Source organism: Anabas testudineus, chromosome 2 (genome assembly GCF_900324465.2).
Source record: "Anabas testudineus chromosome 2, fAnaTes1.2, whole genome shotgun sequence".
NCBI lineage: Eukaryota > Metazoa > Chordata > Actinopteri > Anabantiformes > Anabantidae > Anabas > Anabas testudineus.
In genome coordinates, this window is record NC_046611.1 from 19,461,154 (window position 1) to 19,477,715 (window position 16,562).

General features: G+C 40.9%; 1 protein-coding gene across 1 annotated transcript in view; it reads left to right on the top strand.

The window, feature by feature from the left end:
• The window catches only part of gpr158a (G protein-coupled receptor 158a), a 52,233-nt gene that overhangs the window by 5,873 nt on the left and 29,798 nt on the right, over positions 1 to 16,562 (top strand). The window contains exon 2 of the mRNA XM_026364325.1: positions 4,690 to 4,795. Within this exon, the coding sequence (XP_026220110.1) occupies positions 4,690 to 4,795 (106 nt within the window). The remainder of the gene's footprint in view (positions 1 to 4,689; positions 4,796 to 16,562) is intronic.

Below are 16,562 nucleotides of genomic sequence, written 5' to 3' on the forward strand. Positions count from 1 at the left end.
GGACAGCCAGTCGTGTGTTCCTGTCAAGACGTAGGAACAGGAGAAATGTACGTGTGCAAGTCCTCTGGCTACATGGATGAAGCATGCTGATGGTCTTTCACGTTCAACAATCCTTTACATTATTCTTTGTTCATGTGCACGCGGGTGATGTGAGAGCGTATACTACAAAATATCCTCAATTCAACGTCCTTAATTTAGTTATCCATTATTAGCTATACGCTTTTTATAAGCCTTTAATTCCTACACAGGAAGTGGGTCCCCTTTCATGGAGGCCATCATGTCACGTAAGAATAACTCATATTATAAATATGTAAGATCATAACTAAGATTATACGTATCTGAAAGTAACCCTATCACATCACAAAATGCTACTTGATGTGGTCGTAGACAACAACATGGACAACTCCAAAAGGAAGGGCGTAGATGTCACTACATCTTACACGCTGCACCTTTAAGGGATCCCTGCAGAAGATACTTTAAATGTAAGTTATGGGGTACAAAATCCACAGTCCTCCATCTGTGTAAAAAAAATATTGAAAAGTTTATCAGAAGAAAATATAAGCCTTCAAATGTTCATGGATAAATTCCAGAGTTCACATTTAAAGAAACTTCAACTTGGAACTTATCAATTTAATTTCATTGTCTCCTACAATTAAGGGCTGTCACCTCAGATTATATAAATGTATAAAGTAGTGATACTGCATATAGAAAGCACACACAAAAAAAAAGATTAGCTGCATTGCTCATGTCTGCCTCATGTTATCACACTCTAGAGTCCACTTAGCCTTGTATGAGATGGCTTACAATAGCAGTTAATAGAATACATTGCTACTCAGTGCTTGATCGGGTATTAGTCTTGGATCGTGATGGATTTGCTGTGAAATTAACTGCACCATGTCAAAAAATCATACAAATCTCTCCCTGTGAATCTTTCTGGTGCTGCGATTGGTCGAAATCAAGACTTGACCACAGCTCCCTGTGCAGTACAAAGAGGCTAAATGAACTAATCAATCTCTGAGTTCATTTTCTGGGCCTCAATAGAGACATACAGTTCAAAGTGTATAGGCCTGGCATTCAGTATTCATTCATGAATACACCCAAGACTCATTTGTAACAAAGAGCGCACACAGAGACCTTCATTGCAAGGATGTTTTGATGAATATCCTTTTCTAGCCTTTAAGCCATTACCCAGATATCTATCCAGTCAACTTCATGATGCTAGGGCAAACATTAGCAGTCTGACTGGTGTGTCAGAAAGACCCGAATCCCTGCCGGTGGGATGCTCCTGTTTTTGCAGACCTGGCCTTTAGACCCACAAAGAATAGAGGATAAAAGGAGAGATCACTCCTGGGGCACCACTATCTGCTGCTCTCTGTGATAATCCTGTCCTTATGCCTGAGGACCTTCATGGCCACCACGATGCCTCTGCACATGTTCCTCGCTGTGCCGCATATTCAGCCGCCAACCTCCGTTTCAGACTTAGCACTTGTGCTCTTTTCTCTTTCTTTTTTTTCACAAGGTATTTCATACTCCATATGTCGACTTTGGCTGGGATGCCGAATAGTGACTGAAGAGTTGGACGCAGAAGAAAAAAAGAGGAGGCGATTGTGAGAGACAGAGAGAAAAAAAAGGAGAAAACAGGCTATTTTTATTTGTATGGAGTCTCACTTTTAAAAGCAAAGCCCAAGCAAATGTTAATGCTTGAGCTGCCATCGAAAAAGACATTTTGATGAATCCTCCATCCCAAACTAATGGGCATATTCTTGTGCTGTGAGTTTCAGGGCACTGTTTCCTAGCCTTATTACATAAAAGAGAATTGAAACGGAGGTAATTTCTCGGTGAAACAACCAGCAGTGCAGTGAAAAAACAGTGAGGTCAGTTTGCCCCAAGGCAGGACTGGAACAGCAGTTATTAATAACAGACATATAGGCACAGAGAGCGCTGCACTCGCCCGGTGTCCGCTGGGATCCAAGTGTAGTAAACCAGCTCCTATACACCTGGAGAGCGAGCAGCACAAGCAGTATTTGCAGATGTGAGTGTGTGTATGTGTTTGTGTGTATGCCTGAGAAAGTGAGAGCTACTGTTGGTGAGTATCTAACCTGAAAAGAGAGATCATTGGTGCTAACATTGATGGAACATGATTACTTGTCATGTTTTGAATATTAATAGGCATTTAAATATTTTCAGTGACATTCAAAAAGAACTGAAAAAAACCTGTTACCTAGTTAATTATTTTCACAAGTATGTTTCAACATGGATCGTCACCAAATTCAGAGATCCCAACTTATAATTACAACACTAGGTTTTCCCAATGAGAGGATCACAATAAGGAGTGACGAGATATATTAATTTCAAGGTATGAATGTTCTCTATTAATATGTTGCTCAGATCACTAGGGACTCTTTAATAAAGCAGCACCAGGGGGCAAAATGCATTATTAATACAAGTCATCACACTATAATTGAAGCTTGATTAGCCAATGATCAGTGGTAGAAACTTGTGGGGCTAAAAGGGGATTTCAGTGTTAAAACACAAGCGACATTTATCATGACCAACGACGCAAATCCTGGAAATTGGAGGTTTGGAGCAGCGATATTGGCTTTCCTCTTTACTATTTGTTAATCCTATAGCAAAATAAAACCAATGTGAATGTTCATACGAGCATGACGGGAGGAAAAAGGTCATTACAAAGTCAGCCACTGATGTATTTTCAGTGAGCGAAGCAGCTCCAGGTTTTGCATGATTAAACAGATTACAGCACTGGTCCATACAGGTTTCCTGCTATGCACGTTTTGTGTCTCTTGTTCGGTCGGTGCAAATGTTGTGTACCTGCACAGGGGACAGAAAATTGTACATAGTGAAGACTGGATCAGACAAATGTCTTTTTTCCCTAGCTGCACATTATCTTGGTGTCATGACTCTTGTCCTGCTGAGAGTCGTACAGCGTGTCTTCTACACAGTTTAAAGTGTGTATAGATTTTTTTTTAACAACACTTTACCTCAGGCTGTGTTCCATTTTTTTTTTTTTATGTCAGCCTGAAGGGAAAACCTCAACATGGGCCGAGGTGGCTGCGATGACAGTTTAGGGGTTCTTGTTAAGCTTCATATACAAATACATTGTCTTGTATTAAACAGAACTAAGCATGCCCTTATTGTGTCCTCCTTTATTTTACTAATGTGTTCGTACCCACTGTATTCAGCCTTATTTGTCAGAAAATAAACATGCCACACCAGAGAAAATACAGCGAGAATCAGACACTGACCAGACGCTGACCTTCTCTTCAAAGAGCTTTAGGCAGCTAAGTAAGTGCAAATCCTCAGCAGTCCTGTGAGAAGTTTCTGCCTGGCTCAGCTGGCTGAAATGGAGCAAATGAAAGTTCAGCCTTTGTGTTAAATGGTCTAGTGGCAGTTTATTGTCTCTCTGGGCTGAAAGCTGGATATTAAGCTGTGAACTTTGTTCCATGAGCACCATTGTTTTACAGATTTTTTTAGTTAGTCAGCAAGACATATACAGCACTTTCCTGAATTTGCATTGAGGGCTGTTAAGTATGTTTGCATACACTCCCCTCCCACCCTCTTGGAGGCTTGGGAAACATACCATGTAGTTGGTATAGCCAGTATATACCCATGGATGTACAGACAACTATCACCAGATTACTTGAACCTTTGACTCTGAAGAAAGACATGATGCTTCTTAGGTCAGTAGTGAAACCTTGTTCTAGGTGGATTTATGGACAGCTAGGTGCAGTAGATGTCACATCTATGTCAATGTTGAGTTTTCACACAAATAGTGGCAATTTCTTAAAATGAGGTTCTGGTCCTGTAATGTTTATATGTCTCTTATTACACTGACTTAAGTCAGTTAAATAAGACAGATTCCCCAGTTTCTGTTTCTCCAGATAGTTATATTGCATGGAGCTGGGGCAGCGGTATACCTATTTGAAATTTACCTTTGAACTTCTCTTAACTCTCACCTGTGTTACTTTGGACCTCTGCTCCAGCTGTTGATAATCAGTGCAAATCAGTGGCCAGAAAAAAAATCGTTGTTTTTGTCTCACCTCCATGCTCTGTATTCAGCTCTAATCATTTGAAAACCTCTGGTTTAGATGATAGGCTGGAGCAACTTATACCAGGAGTTCTAAAACCTGGTCCTCAGGACCCACTGCCGTACTTGTGTCCCATCAGATGTTCAGCCAATATGAAGCTGGGAGATACTGCTATCTTCCACCTTCTGACTGACTAAACACACCTGAAACAGTTCATAAGCTGTGGGTAGGTTAGGGATAGTTGGAAAACAAACAGGGTAGTAGTCTTTAGGACCATGTTTAGCCCAGAAAATCATCACTAAACTATAAATATGGTTGACACACACAAAAAGAACCTAAAGCCTGGGTTCTGGATGCACTTTTTTCCCCCCAGATGTGTTTTCTGTGTTTAGAAATCCCACTTGATTAAATAGTAGCTATTGTTTATGCGTATTAGCACAAATGCTAGAAGTGGCTTAGTTTCATCTAGTTTTATTATTGATAATGTTGTTTTCTGGTTTGTTAGTAATTGAATATATGAAAACTTTAGTAATTTTTACTCTTAGAGGATCCAACCTGTATCCGGTAATCCACCATCCCTCACTTTGCAGCGGCACTCTTAATTCTTAATTCTTCAGCTTAAACATGCTCTCCTGTTTTGCAGGGGAGTGGTGCGAGTGGACATAAACCTGCAGGATGTTGATATCGACCAGTGCTCCTCTGATGGCTGGTTTGCTGGAACCCATCGATGCAACCTGACCACTATGGAGGTGAGTGTGCCGAACATGCAGAATAGGCAGGAGATTGCTGTGCTCTGTAACATAGTCGTGCATTCGCTCACACCTCCGCGAGGCACTAAATGGAAAAGCACTAAATCAGAACGTCTTTGTGACAAATGGGCGGCGAGCTGATTCTTCTTTAATGATTCTGTTACAATCCCGGATTTATGTACAAGAAAATGTCTTCTTGACGCACCCTTTAACATGAGATGTATCTGGTGAATTGCTGTTTGATTAGATTCCAGGACAGATCATATATATTGTTTTTGTGTTTCAATTATAAACAGATACATTATTATATATGTATATAAAAGCTGTGGTTATAATTCTCAGTTAACCCTCATAAACATGACATGTCTGTTCACGTTATGGTGAAAAATATGTTTAGGTCACACGTGAAGCTCGTTTCAACAAACCTGCATCATGGTTATACTTTTGTCAAACGTGATGTGTTTCTCTGTTGAAACTGAAAGCAAGGTTAACTTAATTTTCAGCTTTACCAGTCATCTGGTCAACCATCATTTTTTATCATTAGGCATCTAACAGAGATGCAGTAAAGGACTTGAAAAGCATAAGGCTCTGTTTGCAAGGTCTGGAAATATATTTAATTTAAAATGTAAGAGATGAGAATGTTCAGCAGTGGCAAAGGAGAAAATAGCCGGGCTCTCTGTACTGATGATAAATAACCTGTCTTAAGACATGTGGACATGTGGGCAGAGCTCTTGGATAAGCTGATAAAACTAAAGAGGCTCTACTGATATTAAGAGAGAGACATAAAATACCCTCCAGTTTGAAACAGGGAAACTTTGTGTCATTCATTTTTATATTCTGCAATGCATGTAAGGGCAGGTAAAGTAATAATCCCTGTTTATAGTATATGGATACTTTATGGAGATTTTTTTCTTGGGACAACAGAAACAAGCTGCAAACATAGCACTGACATATGAGCTGTTACGTTGTCAACTTTGTCAAATTTGCCACAGTGTCCTACATTATTAACACACTAATTTTGCTTTATTTTGGTCTCTTGAGGGAAATACTTTTCTTGCTGCCAAATGATCCACTTCACCGCTTGCTGTGCTGGTTGGGTAACTTTGCAACTGCATGAACTTAACTGAACCACAGTCTGGAGCTTCTCATAACCTGAACGTGTCGGGTAAAAGTGGTCTGCTTTGCTTTTCCACTCATCAGTTTCTCATCAGTTTTTTAGTCGTAGTGAAAATAATGTCATCAATACATGTTCACATGAAGATAATTAGAGCGTTCCCTATGTGCCTGGGTGACTACGTGGTTTGCTTGCTGTTATGATTCCTGTTTCTCTTTATGTGCATTTCATACATTTCTGACCGACCGATCTATGACCTACTCCTCTTATATACATGTAGTCATGCTGTTCTGTTGTCAATATAAAAATATTCATCAAAGTCACTTTTACACGCGTGTGTTCACTGGAATTTGATTTTATTGGCTTAAACAGCAGAGCAAAACTAACCTTTTCAAGTTTTGTCAACATTAGCAACCAATAATGCCACATTATATGGAAACTGACAGCGTGCTTCCAACCTTTGTTTTTTAATCACAAATCATTAACACACTCTGACTGCCTTCATTGTAACCTTTCATTTGCAGACTGCTGCTCTCTAGCAATCGTAGCAGCTAGCTTGCTGATCGATGTTCCCTAATGCTTCTTACCTGCCGTTTCAGTCCCATCATTAAGGGCGATGGAAGAGGTGATGTAGATCAGACTGCTTCATAATGCATGTGATGGATTGCAGTGAGCCTCTTTGAATAATTAATCACTCCCTTTGTCTGAGTACTTCCACCTCTCCGTTAACAGTCAATGCCAGAGACATCTGACATACTGTGTGTCTGTATGTGTGCAAGGAACAAGGAAAGAAATACATTGCTACCGGTATAGATTTTAGCTGGGTTTGCAAAATAATGATCCTTGTGTGCTCACAGTGCAAGAGTATGTTAGCGCCACGCTTATTCACAGCTGAATGATGAAAGCTGCAGCAGTCATGGCACAGTGCAGGACGCATCTTGTCTTGCATGACAGCTTCATCGTGCGTTATCATCGTATCTGCTAGATAAACACCATACACACTATAGTTGGAGGGAGGTGCATTTAAAAAAAGAGCTGCACTGCATTTCACCCACCTTGTTCTCTTTTATGTATAAGAGAGTCTGGGTTGTAATTCATAAATTATACATGATTTCCTCACATAGGACCAGTTTTGTGCAAATAGGAATTACAGCGTGACATGTTTACATGTGTCACAGCTCATTTCTCCGTGGTCCTAACGTGAACAACCAGGTACATCAGAGGTGGTGTGGGAGACAGATGATTCTCCAGCTATGAATAGAAAGCATAACTGCAGTGTAATCAAGTCTTGTGGAGCTGTTTGTGTGTGTGTGTGTGGTAATGGGATTAAAAAACTGCATTGGGAGGGATGTCCTGTATTTGTAAGCAGGAATTTCTTTCGCTTTATTGCTGTTTCTCGCACGCAGGTATTCCCTCTGCATGTGCAGCAATTTGTGGTTTAATGGGTTTCTTCAGGGCCATTTAAATAAAAAAAGACATTACCCAAACTGCTATAAAGCCACGTTAGGGGCTTTTCCTTTGTTTCATTGAAACTAATCCGTTGTTTTAGTTGGTTTTGGAGTCGTTTATTTACGATCATGTTTCACTGACAGGCTCACATTTCCATTCCACTCTTGGATGCTCTTTATAACAGCGTTTTCAGGAACACTGCACTTTCACTTCACGTTGTTGTTCATACACAGTTCTATCAGGATTTATCCAACATCTACGAATCTCTTCCAACCCACCACCACCGTCGCTCTCATTCGTCTAAGCAGCTTTTTAAGTGCCATCATTCCACCGATTGAATTTGACAAAATACAGTGGTTCCAGGCAGCTGGATGGCTCCCTGGCCTCCTCTCACATCCTGCCTCTCAAGCTGCTGTTTGCCCAGCCGAGCATGCAGCCAGGCCCAAACTCAGATGGAGGCAGATGCTATGGATGACTGGTTCACCAGGCAAACAGTGGCAAAACAAAATGAGGCTCAGGTCGCTGACGAGAAAAAGGCAACAACTCAGGAAGGTCTGTAGTTGTTGGATATTTCCCAGTGATATTAAAAAATATATATTTTCACAATTATCATTTTCACATGATGGGTTAGTGTAGTGGGAACTATATGCTCCACCGGATAGTGTCGAGGAAATACAATGGATATATTTAAGAGCACTTAATGTTCAGGACATTTGACAGACAACAGATGCTTGTTGGCATTTGTTGTTAAGGTGTTGTCATACCATAATTTACTTGGCCAAATAAAAACAGTTGTAAACATTCTTGAGGAGCTAGCAGGGCTAACAGACTAACAACAACAGTCCGCAAAAGTTGTAAATTAAACTGCGCCACTGTCATTAATCTCTTTCACAATCCTCAGACTCTCCAGACAAGCACCTTACACATATTGCGTTCCTTTGCTTTGAACTGTATGTATACAACCTTTATACTGAAAATACCTTAATCATTATATGGCCAAGCACTATCAACTACAATCTTGACCTAACGTCCTGCTGAAAAGGTGTATCCATGCTGTTTCATCTTAATTTTCTACCTGTGTCTCACTAATGGCACTTCCATCAGTGGATTTCACCGTTCTCCAAAAGTCTGGGACTTTGCCGCCCTGGGGCCACCTTTCATAGAAGCATGTGACTGTGGATGATGATGAATGTTTCAATCAATTAGCTTATTGCTCTGAACAAGTGGTGGGGCCCTGGGGGACTGTAGCCCGTGAAAGGCAGTGACACATAACCTGAATGATTATTCCAGCTGCACAGCAAGGACTCCTGACTCCGTGCTGTTGAGTTCACTGGTTAGAAAGTGAAAATGATCAGAAAATATCAGGCTGATGTTGAGCTTAGAGCATGTAGAACAGAAAACGTTTAGACATGTTAGACATTTATTTGTGCAGTGTAAATACTGAAAGTGTAATTTATACTGCTAAGAACTGCTGCTCTATATATTTTCTGATATTAAAGATCTGGTTTCTAACTGCTTTTATCCACTGTAGCTGTCAATATTGGTTGGTCCATCACTTTGATCCAGACTCATGATTCATTCATGATGCCAGTGAATGAATACTAATGAGCTACCACTAAAGCTACTAACCTGTAACATGTACCAAACACTTTCCACATGCATATAACACCCCCACAGTCCCCAAACACACGCACACAATAAGTGCCAAATCATTGGGTGGCAGGGGACGATTGATGGTGTTGGTATTTTGTAGCTCCAACATAATGTGCGGTTTATTTTTGCTTCTCTGTAAAGCTGAAGTGGATATTCCCGCTCTGTCTGTTGCATCTTGACCTTGGATCACAAGGTTGTCCTGGCCCAGCCTGCAATCATCTCAATCACATGCTGATTTCGGTGCTGTGCACCTTGTGCTGCTGAATTAATAGCACCATCAGAGTTAAACAACTGCCGCTACCCTCCTGCTCTTACCTTCTGTCTCTCCCTTTACTTGCACACAGGTGTGTGTGCATCACATATAACTGTTGTGCTGGCTTGTTAAGACATTACACTGTCTGTCTTCTGAACCCAAACATGACCATTGTCATAAATTTTTGTAGGCCCACCCAGAAGTTAGCATCACGACAGAAAACGAATCAGGTTTTTCTGTAAACTCTTGGATCATTGCAGAAAATAAGACAAACAAAATTTTGTATTACTCATATACATTTTGTTTGGCAAAACAACCTTCACTATTTTTATGATTTTTTTATGACAAATTACAAAAGCAAGAAGTAAAAAAGATGTTAGACTTAGTTAGTTGTTAGACTGGGAGAACAACAACACAGAAAGGTGCACATCTTAAATGTCACCATAATATACCATAATATTCCAACTTGTAATGTGACTTACCTTGCTGAACCCTTCTACTATTTAGAAGTAGAAGGGGTCACAGCAGCTCAAAAAACTCACAAGTGGGGTGTTCACAGATGAAATTCATGCCATAGAAGAAAACGTGAGCCTTTCTTTTAACCTTATGTTCACCGCAGACCTTATTCCAGTGTGTTCTGATGTTTGTCCTCACAATGTGACGACAAAAATCACTCCCACTGTCCGATTGAAGTTATATTTCACTGATTGACTGAATGACAAGCAGCTGATTGATATTGACCTCAGTGATGACCTAAAGCCTTGCTGTTTTTACTTTGTAAACTGTCATTTTTGTGACACCCTGACTGAGTTTTAGCACTTTTATCATAAAAAGTCCTCCATTTCTCTTTCAACATGCTACGTGTTCAGAAGCCCCTCTGTGAATCTCATACACAGTTCTCTTAGTAACCCTTTCTTTGCTCGTTTCTCTGACAGCTTCCTCAACCAAGAGCTCCCTCTGCACTCATTTAAAAAAAATGCTTACCCCTTCATCTGTAGGCCCAGCACTTTAGGAATTCCCCAGATGTTATAAACACAAAATAGTGGGACAAGGATCCCCACAAGGGACCCACTTCCTCACATCGAGAGTAGTTTCCCACTAGTCCACAGCCTTTTTGACCTGCTGACCTCATTTCAGCAATTTGGGTGAAGGGTTAGAATCTTCCTAATTAACTATATTCCTTGCGTTGCTGCATATGCAGTATGTTCAGGAGCCTATAAATAGGATAATTGCTAATTATCTACAGTGATCTCACCAAAGCTGTGATTATGCTTCAGAGTTCATAAGGGTGCTTGATAGGAAAGAATACTGCTGTGCACCAGCGGATGTAAACTCACCCTTTAATTTGAGCAAATCCTTTTGTGCTCAGCAAATTACGCAGCCTTGTAGTAAGCGATTGCTACTCAAGACCAGGAAAGAAAAACAGCAATAAATATGTATTTCTATACACACACACAAACAAAAAAAAATTAACTTCTTAAGAACAAGCTGTCTCCGGCTCTTCAAAACCTTTTGGACACAGGTTGTTACGACCTCACAGACAAGTAAAGACAAAATAAAAGGTTTATTACTAATTATTATTAACAGGGGACTCGTGGGGACCAACAAGATAAGGGAAAGAAATATACACTACAAAAACTAACAAGCAGGGAAAACAAAGTAACAACTTAAAGGGACCTGAAACGCCATGAGGAGCAAAGTCACAAACAAAGTAAGAACAAACAATGTGACAACGTAAAACCCACTGCACTGACGCAGATGAAAATATCAATAAGCCCACTGACCACCAACCACTAATAAAGAAAACGGGACACACAGGTGAAATGAATCCATAATCAGGGAGCAGGAGAGTGGAGGGAGAGGAAGTCCAAATACAAGTAAACAGGAAGTGTCTGGAGCGGGAGTGAGACCCGGCGAAACAAAACCAACCGAAAGGGGGCGAAGGGACGAATTGTAACACAGGTGTTAAACATTTTCATTGCTGGAGATAGAGAAAATGTAAGTATATTTTAATTAAATGTTATTATTTATTTTAATATTATTTGAATGTTTTCCATAGTATTGCTTACTGCACAGTTCATTCACTTTAAATGTGCACTATGCTGTCATTAAAGGAAAATTATTCGTCATGCAGGACGTTTGTGTTACCAATTAATGACACCAGTTATAAGTAAAACCCAATTCCCACATTGGACAGCGCTGTATCTCAGGGCTCTTGCTATGGGGGTGTTGGAGATGGAAAACATCAAGGTTGAGGACTGTTGGCCCTAGCGCAGAGGGACAAGAGATCACAGCACGCTTCAGGTTTTAACTCTGGCCCCCGGCCCTTGGCAGTGCAGCCTTTCCTTAAACACTGTCCCACTAATTGGGTCTGTGAATAATACTGGAACTCGGAATTTACATTGAAACACTTTGAAGACTTGAATACACTTGCCCCCAGGCAAAGTCTTACATCCGCTGTGCCCAGCCTTAGCAGCACACCATAAACGGAGAAAGGAAGCAAACAGACGGTCCACGGAGGACACGGAAAGAGTGGAATCTAGAGGTAACATTTGTCGAGGGACCCATGAGATTGGATGTGAAATAAGTACAGCTGCATCCTGGCAAAGGCTGGAAAAAGCAAGGAAGAGGGAAGAACGTGGACAAAAAGAGAAAGTGATAGCGGTCATGTTGATTGGCTGCTGCCTTCACTCCAAGTCTTAAAAGGCTGTTCATATAAACACTGCGATGAGTGTGTGTAACCACAAATAAAGCTGCTGTCGACCAGACATGTTTGTCCACAAGAGGCTTTGAAACATTCAACCCCTTTACATTATTTATCTGGATCCATGTCACACTAGCAGTAGGCTAAGATAGCCCAGTGTCAGTCTCCTCAGCCACATGCTCCTACTCCTCCTGGGAGATCCCAAAGCGCCCCTGAATCAGTTAGGATATATAATCTCACTGGGTCTGCCACCAGGTGTCCTCCTAGTTGGAATTTGCCTAAGATCAAATGTCCGAGATTTCAAGGTAATCCGTGCTTCCTGCAGATACTGAGGCTCATAGTGTCCCAAAGGTTGATCCTGGGGACCCCCGCAAAGGGGGGTGTATTTAAAATCTCCCTCCTGCTGTAGCTACCCACATCTCATAAACATAACCCTGACTTGGTAGAAATGTGCCACAGTAAGCCGCATGACAAACCGAGCAAACCGAGCCTAAAAGTAGGGCAGTCACTTTTTAAAAACATCAACTTTGAATAAATTGTTACGACTGAGTATTACGGCCACAGTGAAGAGACGAAAAAATGTCATAACTTTATTACGTAAGTCTTAGAGAAGTGAAGTGGAATCATCAGAAGGGACTCAAAACAATCATAAAACAAATAGACCTAATACAAATAGACAAAATACAGTGGCAAGAAAAAGTATGTGAACCCTTTGAGGTTACGTGGAGTTTTACATGAATTGGTCATAAAATGTGCTCCGATCTTCATCTAACTCAACAACAATAGAAAAACACAGTCTGCTGAAAATAATAGTACACAAACATTATATGTTTTCATGTTTTTAAGTGAACATAACATGTAAACATTCACAATGCATGGTGGAATGAACCACATGGACATGAAAGAAATGACCTCAGGATGCTGAGATTCTTTCCTGTTTTAATTTCTGTGTTTTCTTAAATTAAGCACTGTGCAGGACCGGAGGATACATTACGACTTTGTTGAATTACACATTGATTGATGTGATATTATGACTTTTTCTACTAAGTATCTATGCTTAGGTTATAAAAGTGGTATGTATCTCTTTGCTATTATACTGACAAACACTAGTTGTGAGTGGGGATGCTGTGGCTCCATGTGGAGCTTCTTCACCACTGGAGTGTGTGGCCCACTAAAATCTTTCATGCTGAAATTGAACGGATCTTATTGAAGTTTGAGCAACTAGATGATGGACAGAAAGTTACAGAAAGTTTTTTAAAAGATACAGAAGACACAGGAACTTTGTGTCTCTATTCAGTGGTGGTTGTCCTTGTGTGTGTGTGTCAGTGTGCTCTGTGTCTACATGGGTATGTGTCTGTTTGCAGGACTGTTTATTGGACGCTGCAATAGTCAACATTACTGTGCATTTCTGCTGTGTGGACATAGAATAAATACAGGATGTGCCCAACTTGTTCACTTTAACACTTACATAAGCTGTGAATGTGATTATGAAAGCAGCAGTGGTGTTTGTCGTGTGCACCAAGGAGTTAACTAGTCCCAGCCTGATGGAAATGTTAAGCTCCCTCTAGGCTGGAGTGTTTATCTTGCTGGTGTTTAGGCTTTGGTCTTTGGACAGCACCCAAAGTGAGGCCCCTCTCTGGGCAGCTCTGCTCGGGCTAACTCCTGCTAGTTGACCCCGTTTAAAGGCCTGGCTGACTGTCGAGCTGTCCCTCTCATCACGCAGCCACAGTCATCCAGCTCTCTGCAGTGCCCCCGTGTCTGTGTTTGTGTGACTGTGAAATTCACAGGGCTCAAATTCTTGTCTGAGCCAGACTCAGCGCCAATTTGTGTAGCCTTGTCCCTGTCTGACAGCTAAAAAAGAAATCAGTACAATCCCAGCCCGGAGCAAATATTTTGACGTCATAACTCTCCCTGCATTCCCTCTCTCTCCATCTCTCGCTCTTACTGCTACACACCTTTCCCAGTGCTTATCCATCATGAAGCATTAAGTAACAAGTGACCTAGCTGTACCTGTGGTGCTCTTTTTATTATCAGTGACAGCCAGTTAGTCAGAAGGCAGGTTCTCTTCTCTTATTTACTTAACGTAGGACTTAATCACTTTATGTTATGCTTCTTTTCCTAATTATTTTTCTCCACATAGTATTTCTACTGCTGCTTTGTTGTGCAGTGCACGTGCAGCATGTATGACAGTCCTACTGAAATAAGTTGATTAGATACCAAATTAAAAGTCTGACCTAGTTTTATTACCATACCACATTCTGACCCGTGTCTTTTTGTAAGACATATTTCCAGCATCTGAAGCCTTTTGCAAAATGCTAAATCAGATGAGAGGCATGATGCACGCAGCATCATCTTTCAGAGGCTCATCGAGCTACGTCTGTTTTGGTACCATTCACTGGCAAAAGTGTGTTTCTTCCCTGAGTCCAACTGGAAAGCTTTCCAGAAACACCCGCTGAACGAAGAAAGGTAACAGATGCACGACTACCACCGGAGAAGGCGTGAGAGACGGCACAGTGCCAGCTGTACTGTATTTGTTACAAGTTGCAGTCGCTAGCCTTGTAATAACATCAGCGCTTGTTCCCATTACATTAGAATCTACAAAGCTGTTAGCTGTTGCTGAGTCTAGCATGGCTGCACCTGCTGAATGAGCACCGTCATTATACACATAAGCGGAGCCAGAAAGTTTAGAAAAAACAAAACAAAACACACACATCTGCAATGAGAACAGCAGCCTGTTGTTAATAATAAATCACAACCAGATAAATAAATGATCATAATATCAATACAAATGCTGATTGTTTCTGGGAGAGCCAACTTGGGCCTGGTCCTGAGGGGCCCTCAAATCTGGCAACACAAAATGATTACTGTCGTCATTTTTATATTGGCAAAATAGTCAATAACATCATCAAATGTCCTGAATCCTCATTATGCTAGCGTTACTAGGATTATTTAGTGTTGGATCCTCCCTGTCTGAAGTAATGTGAGTGTTCAAATTCTGGTTCTCCAGTTTGCAATGTAGACTCTGACATGAAAAATTAACAAGATTATTCACTGTTAACTAGAGCATGTACAGTCTTCTTTTAAAACAAACACCATCTTATCAGCTAATTTCCCTGGTGTCGTTATATATATCCTGATCAGGCAATTTATAGCCTGCTCTACGACATGCAAACACATGCACAGACACTGAATATGCATGATAAATTGCCTCCCAGCCATGTTTTCTCCTTTTAACTTCCTTTCTGTGCATTCTATAGCTCAGTCTGTAATTACTGCATGATAAACTTTCCTCAGGGCTTATGTTGCACTCTGTAGGATCATTATAAATATCTACTGGGGCCTATTAGTGTTTGATTAGACACTGTGCTGGACCGGAAGAGTGTGGGTTTATTTCAAAGAGAGGTAGAATTTGTGGTTCCTGCAGCCTAACGTAGACTAATGCAATGATGTGTGGTGCATGGATTTTGCTTGCAAAGCTATTTACTTGCTTGAATGTTTTGTAAATATAAGTGTTCTGCATGTTGTTTTTAATTTAGCATTTTAATATTTTTATCTTAATACCTAATAAAATGCATGAGGCCACATTGGAATTTGCAGTTTCCTGCTGATTTGGTTCCACAGTAGCTGCGGGTAGCATGGTGAGACGTGTTCTATTGGTTCGCATAGTTGTTAAGCAGTTGACTGAGGTTCATTTCCTGGGCAACGCAATCCTTAGGGATATGTAACCTCAGTTTAATAAGCAGTCGTCTATCAGCTGTCACTGGTTAAACTGCCGGTTCCTCCTAGTTACACTACGCAGTAGCTTATGCAACATAGCTCCCTCCCGTAGTCTGCATTGATTTGGAGCATCACTGTGAATTCTTTTTATGCTGTGTAAAGGCAGAAGTTTTGGCAAACATCAAGTTTATCTCTGCTCTAACAAAAATCCAAATCCAAATGACTATGTCATTAGAGCTGCAACATGTGGTTTTTGCCTCTTGTACCAGTTATGAATCATCAACAGAAACATCATGTGTGTAACTCATGTATAAACACGTCAGAAGACTGAAGGACTTTGAAAGTAAATCTGGAATTTGTATCATACACACGACTAACAGGCAGCTTTCAGTTAATCCCACAGGTCTTAGATGGGGTTTCTATGGACAGTGAGGACAGGCCTTCCCCAGACTCTTGCCACAACGTTGGACACACACTAATGTGTAAAAGAGAAGGCTCACAACAGGAAGCTAAAATGTTTGGATAGTTGTCCTTACTTATTCCCATAAAAAAGAATGACTGAGATGTCCACATACTTTTGGTAACATAGTATTGAAGCCTGCACCCTTCAGAATTGAAATTCAGCCTTGTACTTTCTTACAAGTTAAATCTAAATGTAAATGTTGCAGTCCAGACAACATTAATGAGTCAAACAGCACGGATGTACAGTGAGACACTGTGCTACAGGTCAGACAGAGAATGTGTTGTTGTGGCTGTTTCGGAGTCCTGCAGCCTGCTATAAGTGCTCTGTGGCAGCCAGACCATGCTGGTCTGACAGCGTGACACACTCGGATAAAAAGGCTCTCTCTGGTCATCAAATGCGTCTCCATGGAAATTA